The sequence below is a fragment of the Ciona robusta genome, chromosome 9, assembly GCF_009617815.1.
Source record: "Ciona robusta chromosome 9, ASM961781v2".
Taxonomy (NCBI): domain Eukaryota; kingdom Metazoa; phylum Chordata; class Ascidiacea; order Phlebobranchia; family Cionidae; genus Ciona; species Ciona robusta.
In genome coordinates this window covers 5,987,868-6,011,709 of record NC_143243.1, presented here as the reverse complement: position 1 = coordinate 6,011,709, position 23,842 = coordinate 5,987,868, and the positions used below count along the sequence as shown (strand labels likewise).

The 23,842-nt window shown below is 35.9% G+C and overlaps 2 protein-coding genes across 13 annotated transcripts; one reads left to right on the top strand and one right to left on the bottom strand.

Moving 5' to 3' along the window:
• Positions 1 to 346: 346 nt before the first annotated feature.
• LOC149731634 (myoferlin-like) lies at positions 347 to 20,084 on the bottom strand. 11 transcript variants are annotated; one of them, XM_089884478.1, is made up of 57 exons: positions 18,513 to 18,765; positions 17,438 to 17,490; positions 17,093 to 17,184; positions 16,269 to 16,362; positions 15,764 to 15,848; positions 15,140 to 15,278; positions 14,785 to 14,959; positions 14,404 to 14,548; positions 14,099 to 14,214; positions 14,000 to 14,043; positions 13,594 to 13,676; positions 13,445 to 13,538; positions 13,173 to 13,301; positions 12,846 to 12,934; positions 12,649 to 12,681; positions 12,212 to 12,316; positions 11,922 to 12,040; positions 11,528 to 11,705; positions 11,269 to 11,393; positions 11,092 to 11,198; positions 10,708 to 10,900; positions 10,566 to 10,633; positions 10,406 to 10,493; positions 10,100 to 10,240; positions 9,971 to 10,039; positions 9,679 to 9,801; positions 9,379 to 9,547; positions 9,131 to 9,273; positions 8,848 to 9,021; positions 8,582 to 8,708; positions 8,339 to 8,488; positions 8,128 to 8,277; positions 7,887 to 8,065; positions 7,525 to 7,599; positions 7,067 to 7,216; positions 6,779 to 6,961; positions 6,598 to 6,684; positions 6,374 to 6,536; positions 6,219 to 6,289; positions 6,061 to 6,105; positions 5,436 to 5,762; positions 5,101 to 5,205; positions 4,842 to 4,970; positions 4,591 to 4,680; positions 4,259 to 4,416; positions 4,030 to 4,200; positions 3,783 to 3,939; positions 3,599 to 3,727; positions 3,359 to 3,447; positions 3,148 to 3,294; positions 2,707 to 2,897; positions 2,464 to 2,651; positions 2,131 to 2,240; positions 1,902 to 2,049; positions 1,552 to 1,584; positions 1,158 to 1,194; positions 347 to 912 (listed from the first exon to the last, which is right to left on the bottom strand). In XM_089884478.1, exons 1-55 carry the CDS (start codon positions 18,598 to 18,600, stop codon positions 1,558 to 1,560), a joined length of 6,807 nt encoding a protein of 2,268 aa, XP_089740604.1. In that variant the 5' UTR covers positions 18,601 to 18,765; the 3' UTR covers positions 347 to 912; positions 1,158 to 1,194; positions 1,552 to 1,557. The 11 variants fall into 11 exon arrangements, with proteins under 11 accessions (XP_089740604.1, XP_089740605.1, XP_089740602.1 ...); XM_089884479.1 differs by lacking the exon at positions 1,552 to 1,584; XM_089884476.1 differs by lacking the exon at positions 1,158 to 1,194 and having other exon boundaries at positions 18,513 to 18,764.
• A 701-nt stretch (positions 20,085 to 20,785) lies between these two features.
• On the top strand, positions 20,786 to 23,813 carry LOC149731633 (tRNA wybutosine-synthesizing protein 4-like). Of its 2 annotated transcripts, XM_089884522.1 has the most exons (9): positions 20,787 to 20,936; positions 21,023 to 21,203; positions 21,302 to 21,521; positions 21,605 to 21,731; positions 21,798 to 21,919; positions 21,986 to 22,290; positions 22,349 to 22,473; positions 22,537 to 23,165; positions 23,409 to 23,813. In XM_089884522.1, the coding sequence occupies exons 1-9, from the start codon at positions 20,907 to 20,909 to the stop codon at positions 23,740 to 23,742; spliced, it is 2,073 nt and encodes a 690-aa protein (XP_089740648.1). In that variant the 5' UTR covers positions 20,787 to 20,906; the 3' UTR covers positions 23,743 to 23,813. The 2 variants fall into 2 exon arrangements, with proteins under 2 accessions (XP_089740649.1, XP_089740648.1); XM_089884523.1 differs by lacking the exon at positions 21,023 to 21,203 and having other exon boundaries at positions 20,786 to 20,936.
• The last annotated feature ends 29 nt before the right edge of the window (positions 23,814 to 23,842 follow it).

Sequence of the window (23,842 nt, the reverse complement as noted above, 5' to 3'; positions counted from 1 at the left end):
GTTCCAAAGTTGACGCCCCGGGCTCACTTCCTAATTAACTTCTAAACTACGCGATTGACTACAGCCCTTCATTCCTTTTTATCGTACAGCATACAGACACTTCACTGCACTTAAACGCTATCAACAACGTGTTTAAACCTTGTATTAAAACTTAATACCTATATTGTAACAGAAAGGTCCGCACGATTCAGTTTGCCCCCATGTCACATTTATACCACGGTTACTAATTCCTTTTTAATTCATTTTAGTTATTGTGCCAAATGGAACGTGCACCCCAATAACGGAAACAACAATAAGAGACAATGAAGCTCTGTGTGACGAAGCATCTCAAACAGGTACCGTTAAATAGACCGTATTTGCTGTTTTAATTCTCTTACAAAAAAATAGCTGTTGTTTCAATTATGTACGGAACGTCGCACGTATATATTTTTATACTCGAGCACTATTCGCTATCATTACGTGGTTTAACAGGGAGCAATATACATATTGTTTGTGCAAGTTCGTATCGCATGAAACGTAACAGGTAAACACGGTAAAAACAAGTACAGTTTATATAGTGCTACGCAACAATTTCCTTGCATTTGGTCTCAGATTTGGCGTATACATCTTGGCGTTAAACTTTTTCATGGCCTTGGGTATAAATAGTCACGACAGTTCACGTTATACTACACTTGGTGCGTTTAAAAAATGGACTTCAGACAAGTACCATAGTTAAAGACCCGAAAAAACAATGAAGGTAACAGCGCGATAAAATCGGTAAAAGTATTGTGGAACAAATATTGTGAGATCATATTTGCACCATGTGTTGTTGTGTCTTATATTGTGTATATTTCCACCTCCTTGTTTGTGCTGTCAAGCAGTTGGTTGTTGTGCGGGGAAAAACAGTTTACCCACCTCTTCAGAGAAGATTTGCTAAAATACAAGTTAAAGTTATGGAAGTTGAGCGTTTCTTGAACACTACATGCATAAATATGAACAAGGCAAAGAAATAAAAAGTTTGCACAAATAAAGGAACACCTACCCACACACAAAAGTCAAATAAAAATTAAATTATAATTAAATTAATAAGGTAACATAACACACAGAAAAGAAAATAAATATATGAAAACAAACAATCACCAAACGTCAATACACTCCTGCACCTAAACACATCTTACCAATGGTTTGCTAAACGATTGCTTTGACTACCGCACCCTTTGTATTATAAAATTAACATAAATGGTTACGCGCATACTTTGAATAAACTGTCAGGGTACTCAGCATATTGAGTATTATACAACAGATATGAGTATGTCACATCTATTGTTATTAAAATAGTAAAACTTAGATAATGTATATTGTAGGTTTGTTAACCAATTAATATATTTGATGTGCAATTTTAGATGAGGCATTGATACAAATCTTATGGGTAACATATATGAAATGAAAGTGATTCATTCAATTGATTGTTTGTTGCTTTACATAAAGCAATATTAAAACATGAACATAACATAACATGCAATGGGTCAGTCATGCTTGAAACAATTGCTTGTTAGATGTTCAGCAACTCACCTCACATTACACTATTTTCTTTGTTATGGCACCCTTTTGTATTGAAACAAATAGTTAAGTAGGCATTTCAGGCAAATAATTAAGCATTTATATAATGATATCAACTGTTCCAATTGCCAAGCGTTTGAACAAGTGGTTATTACATGCTTTTAACTATGTTTGTTTTCTTTAAAACTATGTGTTATGGTTGCACGGTTGCACCCAATTTGGCATAAACCGAAAATAAACATAGTTTAATTTACAGAAGAGAAAAACACATTATAAAAACTATTTTAAACTTTGGTTCCCAATTGCAAAGTTTTCCAGCCCTTTCTAATTAAAAACTGCTGTAAGCGAAACATAAGACTTACCGGGAATGAGTAGAAAAAGAGGACAATGAATGCTACTAATAAAAGCACTCCGAGTACACCAAGGATGACCCACTTATACTTTCTCCATATGATGTAACGCAGCGACTTGAATGGTGAACTGAACCATGCAAAACTGGTGGCAGGTCGACTAAAATGTACAGTTAAAGTAATGAAATGTTTTTAACACTAAGAAAAATGAAACAACTTCCTAAAAACAAAGTATGTTTACTTTGGTTTCTCTAGTTTTGGATTCATATTTGGTTCATCTCTTCCCTGGCCTGCTGGTTTCGCCTCTTCTTCCTCTGCTGATAAGATTTCAACAGACATTTCAAGTTTTCCCTGAAAACAGAATGTTGCACATATTAAACAAGTGCAGCCATGAAGATATTTTTAAGTGAAGCTCCATTTTTCAAAGTTCATGAGATCCCTTTATTGCTAAAATTTTGCCACAGTATGTCATCGTAAACTAGCTGTTCTGCTGTTAATGCATTGTCATGTTCTTGTTACTTACTCACACATCTTTCCATTACATATTTCTTGTTACTGTTAAAATAAAACTTACTGCTTGCTCTCTGACCCCATCAACCACCCTGTACAGTGGCCACCATCCCTTTAAGGCCATTTTCTGATCAAACAGATTAAGCATTTCGTTCTTACAGTTCCCCTGCATATCTGGTACATTCTCCAGTGTACAGAATCTCTGGAACTTGCAGCACTTTGGCATGTTGGTAATTGGAAGGACAATTTCACCTGATAAATATTATGTTTACCTAACACTAAAAGCTCTTTTTTATCGAATACTTACTGATGTATTCGTTGGCTCCGATCAAATCATTATCCCACACTTGAATGTTTAAAACAGGTGGGAACTTAGTAACAGTCTTATCCAAGCTCCACAAGTGTTCCTTCTTTGCAACATGGACCATTCTCTCTTGTGGTAAGTAATCAAATGGGAAGACAAACCGCCAGTTAAAGTTGCCAGTGCCATCTAAAGACCTAGGCGTGACATAAAAAAACAGTGTAAAAACCTTACCAAAAGTAGTAGAAACACAGCTTCAAAAGATAAAAATGCAGATACAATCAATCCATGCACCACTACAAAGGACAATAACAGTAGTGTGTCATTATATTAGTTTTTAATGTTTTCCTACCACTTCACATTGTCCACAGTGTTTTTATGGTGTACTAACCAATAGACTTAAATAAAGTATTATTCGTACTATTGTTTAAAAAATAATAGCCTTGCCTGTAATGTACATCTGTTTTTTGTCGCTTATGTTCCAGTCCACTTAGCCACCCTTTAAAATAAATATCAGACATCTGATCTCCCAGCATTGACACATCCATCATAGGAATCTCACTGCAATTCCAAACCACCATACGCAGAAAGTATCTGTCAAAGGGATATTTAAATATATTTTATAGAAGTGTGTTTTTCAAGAAAATTCCAATCCTACTTTGAAGGTTTTCTCGGCTCAATGTTGTAAGGCAGTCCAGGATCGCCGAATTCTTTCGGGAACATGTCAACCCACATTTGCAAACGACCCTTTGGACAAAATTAAAGTACTTTAAACTTGTACATTGTGGGTGTTGTATGGTGTTACATAAAATATGCAATGACATCCAAAACTGAAATTACCCTACACAACTGGTTGTAATTTTTTTATCGTTATATTTTTGCTTTCATATTCAACTACCTGTTCAATGTTTGGTAAAGCATCATAGAATAGAGGTCTTGTTTCAACATGTTCTGGTACATGAGGGAACGTACGGAGAATATGCAAGGCCAGTCTCTCATCTGCTGGCCCCAAGTGTTCACAGGGTTTCTTAAAGAATAATATTCAGTATGATATTGTTTAATGTAGCAGTTGACCAATTTACCATGTCCTTCTCATAATCATCCAGTTTATATGTCTTCCCTGCCACCATTACACATGTGTTGCTGTTCCACACTGGCTCGTCCCACTTTTGTTCTCTGCACTTTTGCTCAAGCCACTCTTTCGGTTTCATTTGGTCTCTCCATGGACATGGACCAGATCTGTAACCGCAAGTACAATATTTCAAATCGAAATTTTATTGCAGCATTCTATATTTACAGAAACAAGAACTATAGTAACATTTAACTTACATACAATAAGTCTCAGGCAAAGCGCACCAGGCCTTGAACTTGCTAAGATATCGATTCTCAAGATCAATAATAGTTTCTCCAATTTTGTCATCAGTTCCAATGAGATCCCAGTCAAACACTTCAACATAAAGATCTTTTTCCATTGGCAGCTTCAGGTCAAGCTCAAACATCCTTAATAAAAGCATAAGTCAAAACACAAATTATAAAAATTGTAGTTCGTGTTTGGCACCTTCCGAAAGTTGGATCCAGAGTGTTTGGTATGTAGTTCTCTCTGTCTAAAATCCGTTTCTTACCCACTTTGATCTTCAGATAAGGGTCTGCAAGGCCATTAGAATCCTGTGGTGCTAGTTCAGAAGCACGCACAACATAGATCCTCACTTTTACTTCCTTATCATACAAAAAGAAGTTGTTTCAGTGAGCGAGCCTTACAACATGAATGTAAAATAGCAGACACATAGTAACATTAGGCGTTTTTTTTAACCTAAAGAACTAGAAACTCAAGATAATAAATACCGAAAGGCAAAAAGTATTTGTAAAATGCAAGCGATAAAATACACTTACCAGAGCATCTGTTGGTGGAATGTTCTGGAAAAATCTTGGAGGTCGTACTTCTTTTGTGTCCTCCGGTACAGTGTAGATTCTGAAGGTTCCCTGTGTTACAGATACATGTGTTGCAGCTTTAACTTTGTTAAACAAACACTTTGTATAAACGTTTTGTTTAGTAATTGCTAAAACATAAATATTGGTTAGATTGGCTGCTATTCCAAACGAACAAAGTCAGGTTTGGAATTGGTTTATATTTCTATGTTTACTTTAAACTCTCCAGCAAACTCGGGTTCCTCGTCTTCATTTTCCACCTTTCCTCGGAACAAACGGAAAGTCTGGATGAAATCGCTGAAGTGATTAAAGTTTTCTTGTTTTTCAAGTTCGTTCTTATAAACCTGTGATAAATATAAATGTATCGCTGTTTAAATATAAACTAGAGAACCAAAGCATATGGTCCCAAGCTTATAAAATTTTCAACATTAATAATGATTCCACTATTAAAGGTTTGTTCACATATTCTGATACCTTGATCAAATCCAATCCACTCTCTTCATAGTTCCCATACATTCCTGTTTCCCCAATAGAAGCATAATACTTAGACCACCAATCAATTTCATCCTCTCGTATTTTCTATCATCACAGAAAGAGATTATCACCACATTTGCTTTGAGACAGACTCAAGCATGCTGTGCAAATTATAAATTAGGAATGGCAAAACCAAATGTGGCAAGCAAGCACATGCTATTAAAAATATGATCCATGCAGCCAGCAATCCATTGAACCAGGTTCATCCTCTTGCAGAAATCCTTCAAAGTAACATTCACAGCACCCCCATGTCACATCTGCCTCATTACTCCCACCTTTTCATCCTGGCGTTTTCTGAACTTTGAAATAATTACATCCCTGAGAGTGCGGAGTGAGAGGGCAAATGACTTCACTTTATCTCCTGGCCCTTCTTCACTTTCGCTACTTAAAGTCTCAGAAAACTCACTCGTTGACTCCTCATCAGAGTCAACGATGATCTGTACAGAGTCATCTCCACTTGTGTATCGGACCTTAGTGTGCTCATGAAATAACAACAGTGGTTGTCTCTCTTCCTCTTCTTGAATGATATCCAATTGTATGCTCCTACCCTCTGTGTCACTTGTCTTTGAGCTGCCCCCAGAACCGGTGATCCCAGGCACAATCTTCAGTGGTGACAATGATATGATATAAAGCGCATGCATTTTCAAATCAACAGAAAAATGATCTGAATCTTATTCGGGTTTTCACCTTTCTTTACATGCTAGTTAGTGATAAGTATGAAAAAGAAGGTGACTGATCAATATAGGTGTATTATGAAGAATGAAATGATGATTTTTGATTACTTTCAGTTGCGTTAATTACATGCATGTTATAAAGGTTAGCATGGTCAATTACTAATTTCACTGAATTTAATCATCTTAAAAACAAAACTACAGCAAATTAAATTTTCTATTTACTAACCACTGCTTTCTTTGGCTTAGACCCAGTTAAGTCAGATAGGAAATCCTATGTTTAAAATCAGCATTAATAAGTGCTTTGTTCGACAAACTTTACTTTAAATTTAGTACAGTTTGGTGCTGGTAAATGAGTTTTAAAATGTTTATAATGCATATACTTACCAGTTGGAATCCTCCTGGACTTGGTGGATCAATCTCGATTGCAATGTCGGAAGTAGCAGCATCTGTCTCCTCTGTATTAATACAGACGTGTGTTAACGGTAAACGGTATCCTATTCTAACCAGTCTTTGGGTCATCAAGTTTATTATAACCTTACCATATCCTTCATCTGGAGGTGGTTCCTCAGCTCCGGGTTTAATCCGATAATTGAGGCTGTTTGTGATAATGTGTTGTCCTACAGTTGGTCTCCTTCCAAACTTTCTGTTATCTTTTACTCTTATCACAATAGGTGGGAAATAAAGGTCATCAACTGGGAGATTCTAAATAAAAATTTCGACCCATGAGAATGAATGTGAACTGAATGATATTACAAACACTTACTGCTTCTATGTAATAGATAGGATCGGAAAAGTTGGGATTTTTCTTTAAACTTTTTATGATTTTTGTCCTTATTTCCACCTCTCCAATCTAGAAACAATATTACCAAAAAACTCCCATTAATTTTGGTACAAATGTTCAAATTATTATTTCACCAATGCTGAGTGTTGAGTAATATACATACTTGAATTAAAACACTTGGGCTATCCACTGATAACAAATTGAATGATTCCATTTTTCTAACTCCCCATATTAAAAACTCCAAAGCAGTTCTCTGTAGTACTGGTCGAATACCAAACGGCACCATAGGAACTTGCACATCTGTTTTACATGGTGGTGGCAATGGCATTTTTCTTTGATCATGTTTCTGCCAAATACGATGTTACTGAATAGTTTAGCACTAAACATAGGACAGAACTCCTTCCAAGCCTATGTATACCAATTAACTTACACATCTACTGATTTTACTTACAAGAATTAGTTCAAATGCTGCCAGGACACTTCCTCCAGCTTGGTTTGCCTTTTTAACAGAATACCATTGCAGCTTAGGAATCTGATCTTCTTCTGGATCAAATTTTAATAACGGCTTGCCAGAAGTTCTACCCATAAACTCCAGTGAACCCTGGGGGAAACTGATTTATAACTCAGGCAAGGTTGGAACACTCTAAACACTCTAAATGCTTTTTTTTAAATAAAACAAATTTCAAAAAAAAACTCCAAAACATGATGCAGTTTTATAAAATACCAAAATATTGAATAAAAAAGTACAATATATCAAACAATTCGTATTTCATAACACAAAGACAGTTTTTTTATAAACTCAAAGAAAATCATTCATACTACAAATAAACTAAAACAAAATCAGGATAAAATTTTAAAAGAAAATAAACACATCTAGTAGCAAAAAGTAACATTTCACGCTTGTTTTACATTAACTGGGCGTTTTGTTCTATCAGTTTTTAACTTTGAAGATGTTGTTGATGGTGCAAATAAACTGCGAACTATCTAAACAAGTAAACAAATGGGTAAAGTGTTAGACCATAATGAAACTATTAAGCATTTCATCTCTGTCACAACTTGGTTTATTTTTTTTCCTTCTGGACGAATAGTTAGTTAAAAAGTTAGGAAAACATTTTTTGGTGGGGTTTAGTTAGGTAAGCAGTTTTGGTTTTGTTAGGTTTTGTTAAAGGTTTTGACGTTAGTTGGATAAACAAAAAAAGTTGTACTGTTAATGTGTAAATTATATAGTTTAGTATTAACTCTTTTTATTTTATTCTCAGTCTACTACTTACCACATCATCTCTATCAAACACCTCTACTGCAACATCTGGACAGTTTCTTTGTAGGTGCTCTAGATCACCATAAAACATAATGTCAACCATCAATGTCTGATCCCAGATTGGATTCAGACTGTGTTTGTAAACCTCAGTTCGTCGCGTCTGGTTTAAAAAAGACACCATGGCCACAGGATCTGTATTACAGAAAATGTGTAATATCGTTTTCCTAGAATCTATCAGGTAAAGGTAGATTTACCCGAAAAGCTATCCTGGTCCATGGGAAGTAAATCTCTTCCTTGGTATATGTACGCTCGCAGATGCAGCTTAGATAAATCTTCATATACAATATAGATTTTCGGAGATGGCATTTTTGGTATCTTTTTCTTTGACTTTTTCTTTTCAGGATCTAATAGTGACATAAAGATCATAAAATAAAAAAAACAAACAACCAATTAATGTTTTTTCACCTGACTTAAGGGAGAGATCAAAAGTTATTTTCTTCTTTTTGGACTTCTTTTTCTTTAACTTTTCTGGTGTTTTCTCCCCTTCACCCTCTGTTTTCCCCTCTCCATCTGCTTCTTGGCTGCCTCCAGCTTCAGATTTTCCATCAACCGTCTCTGCAAGTTTTTGAAAATAAGTTTTGTAACTGGTGATACATTGTTTTAAAGTAAGAAACTGAAATCAAACAAAACTATGTTAAAAACCCAAACCATCATCATCTTGTACTGAAGTAGCATCTGTTTCAGTTGGTGAACCCGAAGGTTCTAACCCTGTTGGACTTGGAGGAGCTTGTGCAGGGGTAATTGGTTCTTTTCCTAATTTGGAAGTGTCAACTCTCTAAAAACAAGTATACACTATTAACCTTGTTTTGTTGCCCCTAAATCATGGCATTCTATTCACTAGTATACGGCGTACTCTAATTTAAATATAAATAGCTATTGCCTTTTCCACACAACATCTACATTTCAAAACTTACCACTATTGAAACATCCAGATTAAATATTGCTGCAGATCCTCTAATATCTGAAGTGATCATCTTCCTGACCCATCTTCTTCTCCTTACAAGATCCAACATCTTTGGCATGATGTGGAATTGACTTGACATAGTTGTTGCATACTCCCAACCCTCTCCCAATAACTCCTCAGTTTTCTAAATCGATTAGGTTATTTATTTAATTTATAAACACTGTTAGGGTCCTGTATTCTGCTAATATGTTTTTTATAACTACCTAGCTATTCAAAATAAGCTCACAACCTACCTCTGCTTTTTTAAATACTTTTTGGTCGATGCAAACTCTATTACGAACTAATCTTCTTCTTCTGGATGTATGATATGTCTTTTCTATTGTCCCCCAAGCGATTTCTCCAGCAGTGTCATCATCAGGGGCAGAATACTCCCACCCTTGTAATGGTTAAATAACAACTAGATACATTTTTTACTATAAACACAAAAGTTGAAATACTGTATAATAGGATTCTAAGCCCATAAAGGTTAGATCCAACATACCATCTTCATCACATGCTCTGTTGGTGTCCACAGTCCATTCACTCTCCCACTCCCAACCTTCAGGAACTGTAATGGAAGACAACTGAGGTATATCCTCATTTTTACCATTTGTCATTTTTTCTGGTTCCCAGGCTCCTGCAGGAAAGCGATACTGAAACTCGAATGCATCCTAAAACGAAAGATTAGTAAATGTTATTAGACATGTGTATATAAATGTTTCGAAATAGATAATACAAGACTTGGTATGACACTAGGATTATTGTAAATATTGCAACGAATATGTTAGCATTGTAACACTACCTCTAGCACATGCATATGTCCTTGAGAGGTGTCATAAAGTAAAGCAAGTTCAGAATTTATCTTCCAGTCTCCATCCCATTCCCACCCAGGCGGACAACTGAATGCTGACTTCTCCAGAGGGATCTACAGTTTAATACTTAACAGTGATACAACTCTAACTTATATTTGACTCTTGGAATACACTAACAAAGTTCATATTAGTAGAACATTATGACGCAGGCTTTCAGTGATGCAGCTTATTGGTTAAATAATGTTGCTATTACAATCCGTTCGTAAATTTAAAAGCACTCACATCTCCTGTAATGTCTGTGTACCCATCTGGACCCCAGCCTCTTACAGGTATCTTGGTCTCTGTTTCAAACTGAAATTATAGTAGTAGGTTAGAAATTACAGAAACTCAAACAGTGTGAAGTTACATTACCGTGTCTGCATAAACTGAAATTTGTCCTCTGGAGTGAAATTCAAAGTTTTCTTGGTCAGCTGCCCTTCCCAGCCAAGCTATGATACGCAACTGGCCCGGAACTTTGTAGTGCTTCTTACTCTTTACATTTGCTGTTGGATACTGGGAACAAAAAAGGGAGACTGTGAATCATTAGCTATGAAGTGCTTAATAGCGCATAGCATGACACAAACATGAGAAAACAGATATCTCAAAAAAGTGAGAGTAAGATGGTATCTACATATATTTGGTTTTGAGATAACCTGGCATAATTTGTCATTTACAAACCTTTAGCGTGATAGTGTGCGGCTTAGAACAGTAACGTCCACAAAATTCAGGCTTTTCAGATGCGTATAATATTTCATATGCAGGTATCCTGCATAAAATAGGTGTGTATTATTTATTGATTTGTGTAGTTACCTCTTTCTGAGCAAAAGAAAACTATTACCTTGCATAGGCAACTCTTTCATTGTCACTTATCATCCAAATTACAACATCTGGAAAGCTGTTTTGAGGCTGGAAAAAGTATCTTATTGTTAAACAAAGAAAAACAACAGTGTTTGGGTAGTTTTTGTTGCAGACATTCATACCTCATAGGACACAAGATTCAGTCTCTCCAAGAAATCATTAATTGCTGCAATAGCTTCCTGTGCATCGGTACAATTCTGGCGAAGATGTTTTGCCTCTTGACAGATTGTTATAAAAGTCTGAACTCGCTGACGATGTATTCTTCGATCTAGTTGATTTGAAGCAGTACGTCCACGTGGATCAGGCAACTTTTTGCTACAAAGTATATACCAAACTAAAGCATTCAAACCAGAAAGAGTTTTTCTTAACATTAGTAGGCAGTTTGTATTATTTTGCCCCGCTGGTATTTATTGTTTACCATACTTAAATACGATGTGACCAAACCTGTTTATACCTGTAAAAGCAGCTTGCACGTTTTAAACAGAGTAAAAATAAACTAAACTTACGAAGTTTCCAATATTAGCATATCAAGAATAGAAACAATCTCAGAAGCGATTTCAATTTCATCAGCATCTTGTTTGATCAGCAGTTTAAGTCTGTTTATTTGGGTTTCCTAACAAAAATAAACCAATCACTAAAAGTATTTTACAAAAAAACAACTGTATTAGGTATAAAAGGTCTACCATGCGATCGCAAGTTCTTAAGATAAGGTTCATTGCATAAAGGCGGAAGCTGATATCCTCCCACTGAGAAGTCACCATCAAGATTGGTTTCTTAGATGTCCAAGCCATGTAATGGTACTGCACACCTATATAGTGGCAAAATATACTGTATGAAAAACCATCATGATTTTGTTGGAGTCTCTTAAATAGCACAGAAAAGGATTATAAAATAGTTTAACAACTTTGGCTTATATTATTAAACAAACAGAAATATACAAACCATCAAACACAGCATTGCCGGGCTCAGTTGTGGAAGAAGAAGCACCAACATCTGAATCAAATTTATTTCCATAATTTCCCATTGAAACTTCAAATTCTACTCTTTCCATTGGTTTTCTTATCATACTTGCACTTTCGAACCCAACCACTAACCGGTACCGCCGTCGTCTCATGTATTTCTAAAGGAAAAAAGGAAATTTGATTGCACATTTTATGGTTATTCTGTCAGTGATACACATGGAACACATTAAGTACATTTAAAAACTTATACTAATTAAAATAGGACATAAAATGAAGCTTCATATGGTCTAAAAGTGCCTAAAATTTGGGAATTTGCAAATTTAAGTCAGATTTGCTAATCCACATTAATATGTCAAAGGATAAAGTTTCCTTACCTGCACAATAGCTACTTGTTCATCTGCTATTGGTTGTGTGGGTGGTGGGGGTTCCACACCTTCTTCATCCATTGTTGTTACCAGCTCCACCATTGCCCTTCCCCTGTATGCACAACCTTCTCCCTGAAGCACAGAAATAAAAATACATGTGACTTCATATTTATATGGTCTTTATTGCAACATTTAAACTAAGTCAGACAAAATAACTTATTTTGTCAAAGCTGCACCACAAAGTTCGGTTTTTATATACTGTATTTACTAGGCACAGGTGGTTACATTATTAAATCCACTTGCCTTTCCTATGTTCAAATCTTCCAAAGAATCCCTGATTTCCGAAAACTCTCTTGGTGAACCATAAAAATTGACAAACGAGGGCCCAAACGTGGGAGGAAAACCTAACAATTGAAAAATTAGTTAAATACTATCAAAAATTTCTAAATGATTTGCCCACCAGCACCTTGAACTAAGTATTGTTAGATTTGCTATGGCACAGTGGAAACAGCTCTTGCCTTTAGACCAGAAGATATGGGTATGAGAGGCTACCAACAGTATGGACATATGTGTGCAAGATTTTTAAATGATCCAACACATTGGCCCTCTTTACCGAGGTGTTTGAAACAGAACACCCTTTATGTAACAGAATTAAATAATATGCATCCAAAATAAAATAACCATGCCAAGCAATAAACTTGGTAGCAAGAAGCAGAGTGCAACCAATGTCACCAACCTCCAGAATCTTCAAAGTCATCCTCGTCCACCTCTTTGCATTCAAACACCGAAACAAAAATGAAAACAAAAAGTTTCATGAAATTAAAAGAAATTAAATATAAAATGAAAGACACTTAAACATAAGCAACCAAATAAAATAGTATTTTTTTGTTGAAACACGTGCAAGTTCCAAACACACATGCAGATGTTGCGTACCTGCTCCATTTGCTTCTTCTCCTGTGGACGATATTCTAGAAAGAGGAATGATCACTGTTCCTATAGGATCATCACACCCAACGCGATCCCTGTGAGTTAAAACCATTAAAGTTTTAAAAAAAGTTTTTGTAGTGTACTGAACACTTAAAACACCTTGGTTACAAACAGTTTGATCATAACTCGGAACTGGTTGTACTTGTTTTATGGCCTTTCTCATAAAATTTTAATCTCTAATCATTGTCACACTTAGGAGGCAGATTCAATGTATGTTGCCATAATTTTTGTCTCCATAATGATAATATGAAGGGTGGATTTGCAAGTACTTACCAATCTTTAATTGTAAGTTTGATAGAATCACACATAGAAGGAAACTTAAGTGGCATATTTAACTCTTCGTTCCAGTCAGGATGATTGGTTTCTTTAATGATTTTTGTCTTTCTTTTCTTGCCAGCAAATCTGTGAATACAATAACATTGAAACCATAAGTCTATAAATCTGAGCTAACTCATGATCCATAATATTTAATTGGGAAAACAACATCATGGTATAATTTAAACTAAAAGACAGAACAGAAAATCCCATGAACAAATATTCTTTACGTGAAAGTCAAGAAGGGGTCCACTAGGGTTTTTGTGAAGTCTTCGTTCCCACCGAGCAATTTTTGCTTCATTCCTTTTAATGTCGCACTGTCCACTGAAATAAACATTTTGTTAAACCTTTTGCTGTAAAAAATAGACTTCCAACTTACTCTGAGGTAGGTCTTCAGCTCCATAGATTCTAAGAGTGAAATTGGCAGCTCTTAATGAAGCTCCAGCCGGTGTAAGCAGGTTGCTGTAAAGATTAATCAGTAATGTATTGATAAATGAATAAATGGAGGGAAGACAACATTGATTATAACACAGGTTTTCTATTTTTACACCTCCCGCCGTTTAAGAGTCACAAAATTGTTTTTCCTTTTATATGGTGGAAAAGTGATCAATATGTTTGAGCAGTTAGCACATAAGCCTACAACGGTAGCAGTATCATTATGGAACAAATGGCGAAGAAAATACGGTCATTTTTAGATGCTAAAGTGAATTATATGTATTTATTATATTTTATCTAAGATGCAGCATCCCATACAATTCTACTTATTACGAAAATATTCTTCTTACCCTTCTACATCATCATCATCATTATCTTTGCCGGATTTTTCATCCTGGGTCAAACAAACAGTTTATTGGATGAAAAACACAAATAATTTGTAATCTTACCGGTGGTTGATCCCCAGCTCCTAATACACAGACTGTGATTTTAAGATATCCCTTGGGTGAATTTGAAGGATCATCTGGATCAGTCAGAAGCAACCACTTTCTCACAAAAGCATGACCTGTTATTGTTTTGAATTACATTCAGAGTTTTACAATCATACAAAATATTTTTGCCTATTTGTTATACAATCAAAAATATAATGACTTATTTTTGTAAAGCAATACACACTGTTTTTGTATTTCAACATCTGAGTCAGCTTAAAAACTGGTCTTTGTAAAGAAATATGTATTGTAACATCAATGCATACCTGGTTGGTCATAAATACTTCCCACATCAAATTTGAATGAACCAATCAGAGCATCTGATCGTAATCTTCTTGAATTGTTCACCGAAAACTCGAAAACATAATCATACAACTCCCTTAGTGACTCATTGAAGTTAAACATCAACATCTGTAATTAAATAATGTTTAATAACCAATGAAAGAAAGTTACCTAAATATTTTAAAAAAATTCCATTCTTTCCAATAACTTACATTGAAAGTAAAAGTCCAAGCAAAAAATAAAAGATAATTTATGCCCAATCGATAACAGATAGCATTGACCATATTAAAAAAACACCAAACATACAACAGAGTACACGTTTAGCACATGAAAAATACCAAATTGTTTTAAATAAACTATTATACTTCATTCCATTGTGGAGCAGATCCTTTCCGAATTCTTGTGATTTTGGCTTGTGTCTTGCCTACTTTAACTTTAACTACAGGTTTAATGTTGGAACCAGTGAGTTGTCGACCACAAATTACTTTTAAACGGATTTGAAAATCTTCAACTTTCTGGGATAATGAAGATCGGTCCGTTCTAGGAATTTTTAAACTTAAGCTCAAGGAAATAAACCCCAATTATTACATTGAATTGGACCAAATAGTTGGAAGAAATGTAAAGTACGCAAAGCCAGATGCCAACCAAGCTGTTTCCCAAATAGAGTTATATGCTTTATATTCCTTCTAATTTCCCTATAACCTTTAAACCAACACCCACCTCTTCACACCCCCTGATGTGGATGCTGGAGCATCACCAGATTGACTAAGCACCTCATCCCCTACTCCCTCATCAACATTTTCACCATCACCATCACCGTCATCTCCTGCTCCCTCCTCCTTGTTCTTCCCAAACAACCCTGAGTTTAAAACAATTATAAACTACATGATCATGTGCAATTGTTAAGGTTTGTTTTCTTATAAAAAAGACTTTTTCATCCTATTGTGTTGCCATAGCTTCTTTTAACTTTTACTACCTTGCCCAACGCAAAGATTCTTTATTACAGTGAATTAAACAAAAAGAATATAAGGTGACTGAGCTGAAGCACTGACCATTATAGAGCAACTACAAAGTCGATTTACTGATTAAGATGAGAGCCTTTAGTATATTTCTAACATTTTATCAAACGTTTGTGGGACGAGTTTACATTATTTCATAGAAGGGAAATTCCTCTCGCGGGGCATTCCCAATATTATTTTTTTGCAGCCGCCTAGGCGCAGAACGTCTCTATTTAAGCCTAAGTTGTCTATTGTAGTTATCCTAACTTTATACTGCTCTGACCGATCACCTGACCGATCACCAGAGACAGTATGGTGTGCACATTAAGTGTTACAGGTTACCAACCGAATGTGCTTCCCCTTCTTTTGGTGTCCTTCTTCTCTCCTTCGTCGGGTTTTTCTTCCGGCATACCAACTACTATACTGCAGCCCTATTAACGTGAATTACATTTATATCTTTGTACTATACATTGTGGTTGGCGCGCATAACTGTAGCCCAGAGTTTTTCGGCTCGAGGCTCGATGTTGCGTCCAAAAAAACATACGTCAAAAATGATGGGCGGAAACGAGGGTGTGAGACAAAACACCAGTGCAATAACGGCTGTTGTTTCCCGCCACACGAGGATAAATAAGTTATAATCATTAATTTAAGGGATAAAGACGACAGTGGTTAAATAATGTCATTTAAGCATAATCAACTTAAGAGTTTTACACATTTAAAAGCAATAAAGGTGTGCAGATATCCTTGGTGCATTTTGTTTGTTCATAAATGTTATAAAACACAACAACCAGGCGAAGGAGATACTTTTTTACACATTCGTAACAGCCCTATTATTAATTACTGGCACTTACCGGTATTACAGCGTCCTTTTTATTCCTTAAATTTAGTGATTTTTCTTTGCTTAGTTTAAGCGCATTATATGTGCAAGTTGCGCGCCCCAAAAACCTGCAAGTACAGGAAGTCAAACTTTCAGAAAAGTAACCAAATAACTATATGTCATGCTACTGATATACACCGTACATAATACGCATACTGCGCAGTACCGCACAGCAGCCAATTAAAATGCTACTAAGACACTCTTTGCGGATATGTTTTCGGTAATTTGCAGGAATAGGAAGCTATCAAGGCAACTCCTAAAGTTTCGTCCTATTACTATGTTTACATTATTGCAGAGCTGCGTTTTTGGTTGCTCGACTCCTGTGTTTTTAATACTTGTTATAGTCGTTCTTTGGTTCTTAAGAAAAAGTTATTGAAACATCGATTGGCGAATTCGTTGGTATTATTTTACCAAAATGATGAAAAAGTTGCCAAGGCAATTGTACCGTGTTAATTTTACCGGCATAGTTATCACTCAGAAACTATTTACCCAAGCGGCTGTGTAATAAACAAATAACATAATAAAGCATGTATAACTTATATAGACTTATGTATACCATTTGTGAAAAATATTAATCTAACAAATGTAGAATAGGGGTGGGGAAGATGAGACATCTTTTGCACGTAATATCCAAATATTCGGATCATGTTTCAAACAATCAACAACGGTCAACGGGAGTCGTGATAATACGGTAATTAATAATTCTCTTTGTTTACTATACTAAACAGGACAAGAAAATAGTATGAAAAGGTGTCCCATTTCCCCCCACTGTACTATATATTAATATAATGTATGTACTTGTCGATTCCGAGAAACCCGTCGTCGTCATAAACTTCAAATTTAATCTGCTCCGATGCGGAAGGTGTAGTAGACAAGGAAAACACTAACGTCTGTCGAATTGAGATGCAATAGAAGTGAATATATATACCAACACAACTACAGCATTACTATATATTACCTCTATATGGTAATCTAGGATACGCATAACATTGGCTACGCCGCAATCACGTTAATACCAACGTAATTATTAAATGTTGCGGTTTCAAAATATTATCAAAAACTATGTCATTTTTTTTTGTCTTTCCACATATATCGTCGCTTGCGTATCGAATTTGTCTTTTACAGTTGTAACATGTAACATACCTGGTTCCACGCCGGAGATACTCCTTTCAAAGTTTTTGTATTTTTCGAACTTCCTGCGCCAAAAACAGAAGGCTGTTAATAATTTTAGTTTTAAAGCGCTTGTAAAAATTGTGACAGGGATCACGTTCAAGTTGAGATACTAAAAGTTTTATATCCTCACCAGCTAACCAGTCAAGGACGAAGAATTTGCTTTCTCCTTTAGTTACTCAATAAACAAAGAACAAAAGTGCGAACCACCCTAAAAGCACATATACGCACAACTTTATGTAATTATATGCTTCATAAATATTTGATTTCATTGTTATTCCGTAGCTCTGATTTACCTTTATCCGGTTATTGTACGCTATACGGTTTGAAATTAATCTTTAGTACCGCCATCGGGTCGTACTACGTACTTTGTTCCTTTAATTAATGCTGTATACCTTTGTATATATATCGCAGTTTAAATAAAGGCAACGCTGCGCTGTATTAACCTTGAACTAATCACTGATCCCTCGAGACAATAGAATCTAGCACACGCGACTTCATTATTGAGCTGGTATTATACTCCCGTACATAATATTTTAAAGTGCCTGGGTATTGGCATAGAAGAAAAATTCAAAAGTTAATTTGTGTAATTTGGCAGGGTTTGCAAGTAGAAGCACACACTAAGTATATTATTTTCACCTTAAAACCCACGCATTTTACTGCTTTTAACATCCGTCCCTTATCAATGAACAAAGCACTATCAAAACGGCTCCGATTACAAAGACTTTAAATAGGTTACATAATACACATGCAATTGCATATTCCATATTTACATTAGTTACATATAGTAGGGTGGGGAAAGATGGAACCCTTAAGAACATTTTGTCAAATACTTAAAAACTAAAAATGCGTGATTTTTCGGGTGATACCACGAACTATTACTAGCATTCCTTTGTTAATTGACAACACTTCAAAGAAATATGACAAAACACACAAAATGTTCCCATCTTACCCCACTCCACTATACTACCGATTACGTATAGTCGTAGACTCCCTGTGTTATATATTTATTGTTTTGTACCCATGCATAGAGTGCTGTCGACATTACCTTTAAAACTGACGGTGACAAACGGAGACTTAATCTTCTGCTCCTGGCTCAGTTCGGCACTCTTAACTGTGATTTTCACATCAGGCATACTGCGCACAGTTCGGGCACAATATTTAATTTAAAACTGAATTATCGCAGCATCTATATACACGCAATGTACTTCATTAAAGCACAGGATATACTGATGACTCGCGGAGTTACCTGTCGGGTCCAAATGCGCTGTAATGTTAATTGAAGTCGATTATATATTAGGCATTAACCAGAAGTTTAAACAGTGACACTTGTTTAACTGTGATTGGTTCAATTAAAGTCTCAAATTTCGAATCCTGACCAAATAAACTGACCTAACGCGTTGATTCATTTACACAAATTAATTCATTTCTATCTAAATTAACTCGTCATTTCATCAAGTTAAAATGTTAAACGTACCATACGCAAAGATAACAGCGAGTAACTTATGTTCTTAGTCTTGAAGGAGATATCAAGTTAATTTAGAAAGAAACTATAGTTCCTTGCTGTTAACTTCGCGTATGGTTCATTTCTTCGTCCCTCAGCAGTAGCAGCACTGCTAAGACGTGACACATTCAGGAAAGCGGGCGTAAACACAATCGGGCGGAAAACAATTCCTGACAGAACAAACAATCGGATATTTCTCATCTATAACTATACTTCAATAATCCCTTATCTGAATCCAATCCGTCTGCTCTTTGGTTGAAGAAATATTATTCAACTTCTACCCAAATCTCATAATGACTCACCGGATGCTACAGCCAAAAAGGAAGCAGTATTCGCTTCGTTAAACAACAAATTAATTTTCGCTTAAACGTACACAACTAACACTATACGACTTGCGAAATGTGCCTTAACTGGTCTGGATATACACATACAAGTCTCCTGTTTATACTCAGTTTGTGCGCACAACCTCTTACTATTGAAGCAAACGTGAATGCCTCCCCGTGGCTCTCGTATTTGCGTTTGGGCGGTCGTCAATGTGGTCTACAATTATACACCTGTATTGACTCTCGCCCCTGCGAATGAATCAAACAATCGCACAAGTCAACCGTATGTATAGTCCTTTATAGAGAGCGCGCTGTCTTTTCACCTTAACCTATAATGCCGATCAAAACGTAACCAGTGTAAAATTTCTTATAGAAAGACTGTTTTATCGCATGTATGTTTTTTTCGATTTTCGTTATCTAAACACCAAGGAGCTTGTAGCAAACCGAACACTTTTGCTCTTTACTTATCTACGCAAGTGCACATCGCTGCTGAAAAAACAATCCAGGTCCGTCGTGCGCAGCACACACTTAATACCTGTATGTCACTTTTCCGACTTACCTCCAAAATCAGCTTGGATGAATCTTCCACAAGACTAACACTTCAACTTGTCAACCGTTGACGAAATTGCAGAGTGCAAGCTGCCCCGCGGGGACTTGGTCGACCGCGCTCTTGGTTTACCTCCTGCTGGTTAGTAGCGACCTAACCATATACAGATCCTATATGGTCCTAAAATAGGTACTGTCTTCAGCAAAGTTTCTGTACGCTTTCGTCTTTACAAGTATTCTTCTTATTCAGGAAACCAAGAACATTAAGAATGCTGCGTAACTGCGGATACAGTTTCATGGACTGTCAATCATTCCTCTTACAAACACAGCATGCTCACCATCCGCCTTCACTACACAAGTGTTTTATCTTCCATTAACCATATTATATGGCTCGGCTTAGACAAGGTTATTGTATCAACCCATTTTTAGATTATTTAGGAGGTTATTTCGTGTAAATTAATATGTATATGGTTTCAATAACTATGGCTGTTGGTTGGTTTGTATGATTCTTCTTGCCGCAACATAACGTAATGTGTTGTCGAAGTCAGCCTCCACACTCAGTCTTTGTCATATTAAATAGAAGTGTCTTCCGGTACGAACTTACAAATTAAATATTCACATAAACAACGTTTGGATCTGGTACTGCAGCTGGTTGGACTTGATTTTTGTCCGTTACGTTTTCGTAATATCAGATCCTTAGCTGTATGTCTTTACACTAGAATCATAGTACTCACTTCAGTATACGATGCTAGAATCGTAACTCTCCATTCGCGAAATGTATTACATTCATAAAGAATGTTTAAACTAATCTGTGAATTAGTATTGGGGTAATACCGACTCTGGTTAAACGAATGATTGTATAAGATATATAAAATTGACACGGCTGCTTGATAAACTTTCCATTAATCGCGAAAACCACCCTATACGTTCATCATTTTAATTTTCTGGTAGTGTGTTGCTTTGTTTGTGCAGGGTATTTCCCAGTGCAGAGAATTTTAATTTGCTAACAACGTCGCGTGGTGCGTGGCTGTGTGTGTATACTTTAACGTTTGATTTAATAGTTCGTAATATGGAAGGGGTAAAATCAAATTCAATACAGGTAACAATATTATTTTCTCTTTGTAAAATGTACAACTCTTAGTAATGCACATATTCTGTTAATAAGTGATTTTTTAATACTAATAGGTTCAAGGAACCAATGACAGCAGTATTGTGAGTAAGCTGTCAATGGCAACATGCAACTACATAGATGATCAGTATTTAAAATATTTTGTGAAGAAGCCACAAAGAAGGTCTGCACTCATAAACCGTGGTTACTACTTGAGATGCAAAGCAATTGAACATGTGCTTGAACTTTTTTTGTCAAGTATGTTGCTTATTCTGTCTTTGCAATAAACTTCTACCTTTATAAACTGCATGAATTTGGACTGTTATACACTATCTGTATAAATGTTTATTTTTCAGGTAACCTTGAATGTAATGTGAAGCAAGTTGTTTCCCTTGGTGCTGGATTTGATACCAGGTATTTCTGGGCAAGAAAATATGCACAAAAGCTAAAAAAAGAGCTGGTCTATGTAGAAATTGACTTTCCTGAAGTAATGAAGAGAAAAATAAGCCTTGGAACTGAATTTGGGCTATACCAGAGCGACTTCTCAAACGAACAAAGTCAAAACATTATTTTGAGGTAGGAAAAATAAATAAATTTAGATATAAACAGCAACATACACTTTACACATTTCTGCACATGAAATAAACTATCATGCACAGGACAGAAAACTATGCTGCTATTGGTCATGATCTGCGAAACATGGGACCACAGCTCCATTCTGCTTTATCAGAAGTTGGCGTCAATTTTTCCCAACCAACGCTGTTCATTTCTGAAGTTGTTCTTGCTGTATGTATTTACATGTATGTGATACTAATTTTTCAAAGTGAAGTTTAAATTTTATTTTATTTGTAGTACCTGACTGGAAGTCAATCATCAAAAGTAATAAGTTGGATAAATCACAACTTCAGCAATGCTTTTCTCTGCATTTTCGAGCAAATTCTCCCCCAAGATGGCTTTGGTCTAGTTATGCGGAGGTACTGATTAAAAATAGCAGTTGTTATATAAAACCTGCATATAAAGTCATACTTAACTTTGTTTAGACATTTTGAGAAACTTGGTAGTCCTCTGCTTTCAATATGCGCCTTCCCCACCAAAGAATCCCATACATTGCGACATAAAACTGCCGGCTTTAAAGTTTTGTCTTCAGTTAATTTGCACACTTTCTACACCAACTGCATATCGCAAACTGAGCGTACAAGAATCGAAAATCTTGAGATGTTTGATGAATTTGAAGGCTGGCATCAGATGTGCTTGCACTACATTATTCTATTTAGCACCAATTCCAAGTCAAGTGAAGTGGCAGAAGTCTGTCAAAATGCTTTTGCTGTGACTGACCATAATTGTAGTAAGTAACGTTTTAATGTATCATGTTTTCTTGCTTTATTTGTGACGTTTACTTTCAGTGTTCCCAAAAATGACAAGAATCGATCCGGATCAAGCACAGATAATTGAGTCCGGCAAATCACTGGAACCACTGCAACTTCATGGACATTGCATGGCCTCGTGTACAATTGCCCAACAAAGCTATGTGTGTTTAATTGAGTTAATTTTACTTGGGCTCTGGAATTTATTCTGTGTTTTACCCTTCTAGGAAATAATTGCAGGAGGATATGGTATTCCAATTAAACAAACAACTAAGAGATCTGCACCTCATTCCCGCTTACCACACTTGATTGTCATAGATCCATTAAACCCAGTGCCTCATACTTGTAAACCCACAACTGATAAGCTCTCATTTCCACTTCATGCCAGTTTGGTATTTTACCAAACCACAACCAACGAACAAGCACTTTTAATGTTTGGTGGCAGAACCTCTCCTGTTTCATGCACCAATTCTATTAGGTCTATCAGTATTGGAAAACAGAATGGACAGTTCATTTTTAGTCAATACAATATTGAACCAAAATCCAGCTCTTTACCTGAATCTCGCTGGCGACATTCTAGTTGCATATTACAAAACAAGATGGTTGTTATTGGTGGAAGAAATGGCTCAAAGGTGTTTGGGGATATCTGGTGCTTTGACCTGCTTTCTTTTACTTGGGAGCTTTTTAACATGGATCCAGGAAGTTTTGAGCCCAGGCATTCTCACTCTATAGTTCCATGGTTGTCTGGTTCATCTGAAAAGGTCATTATTTCTGGAGGATTGGGAGAAAACATGAAACCCTTAAATGATGTGATGGTTTTGGAAATTTCTGATGGTGCTTCCCATTCAATTTCAAGGTAAGCTGTAATTCCTATTTTATACATTATGTAAAACCGCATAGGCCAAGCTGTTTTGAATGAAAACAGTTGTAAAATCTTTTCAGCATGTTCGCGATCGATTTTTAAATTTTAAGTATATAAGTTGTAATACTAAATTTATGGTTAAATGCAACTTGTCGTTCTGTAATCCATGCATTTTGTTGCACACTGTGAACGTGAACAACTGTTGACTTGTGTGTTGATATGTTACACTGTATACAGCTTAGATATCCAGCCTGCACTTGTAGCCCGTTATTCCCACACTTCACATATTGTGGGTGGCAACACATTGCTGCTTGTTGGTGGGGTGGAATTGGCAGGTGATGGAACTTGCAACACCATATGTGTCATTCATTTGCCAACACAGACTTGGACTCGAACAATTTCACTTGCAAGCATGTACAACAATTTTCCTCTACGAGTGCTTGATCACACAAGTGTGTTGTTACTGAAAGAGAAAGAATGTCGTCTGGTTGTTTTTGGTGGTGGCTCGAATTGTTTTTCTTTTGGAACTTCTTTTAACTTTGCGCCATTAACAGTGCAATTTGCTTTGTAATGAATTAGGTTCAATCATTGTGCATGTATTTATGGAAGGTATTTTATAATTCGAGTACATACAATGTGGGATTTTGCTGGTATAAATTGAATAGAATAAT

Coding starts and splice junctions, on each gene's coding strand:
- LOC149731633 (XM_089884522.1), top strand. CDS start 20,907: ATGGAAGGGGTAAAATCAAATTCAATACAG. Junction 20,937..21,022: donor TAAAATCAAATTCAATACAG/GTAACAATATTA, acceptor TAATACTAATAG/GTTCAAGGAACCAATGACAG. Junction 23,166..23,408: donor GCTTCCCATTCAATTTCAAG/GTAAGCTGTAAT, acceptor CACTGTATACAG/CTTAGATATCCAGCCTGCAC.
- LOC149731634 (XM_089884475.1), bottom strand. CDS start 18,600: ATGCCTGATGTGAAAATCACAGTTAAGAGTGCCGAACTGAGCCAGGAG. Junction 12,935..13,172: donor AAACTTACAATTAAAGATTG/GTAAGTACTTGC, acceptor TTTAACTCACAG/GGATCGCGTTGGGTGTGATG. Junction 12,682..12,845: donor AGAAGAAGCAAATGGAGCAG/GTACGCAACATC, acceptor TTGAATGCAAAG/AGGTGGACGAGGATGACTTT.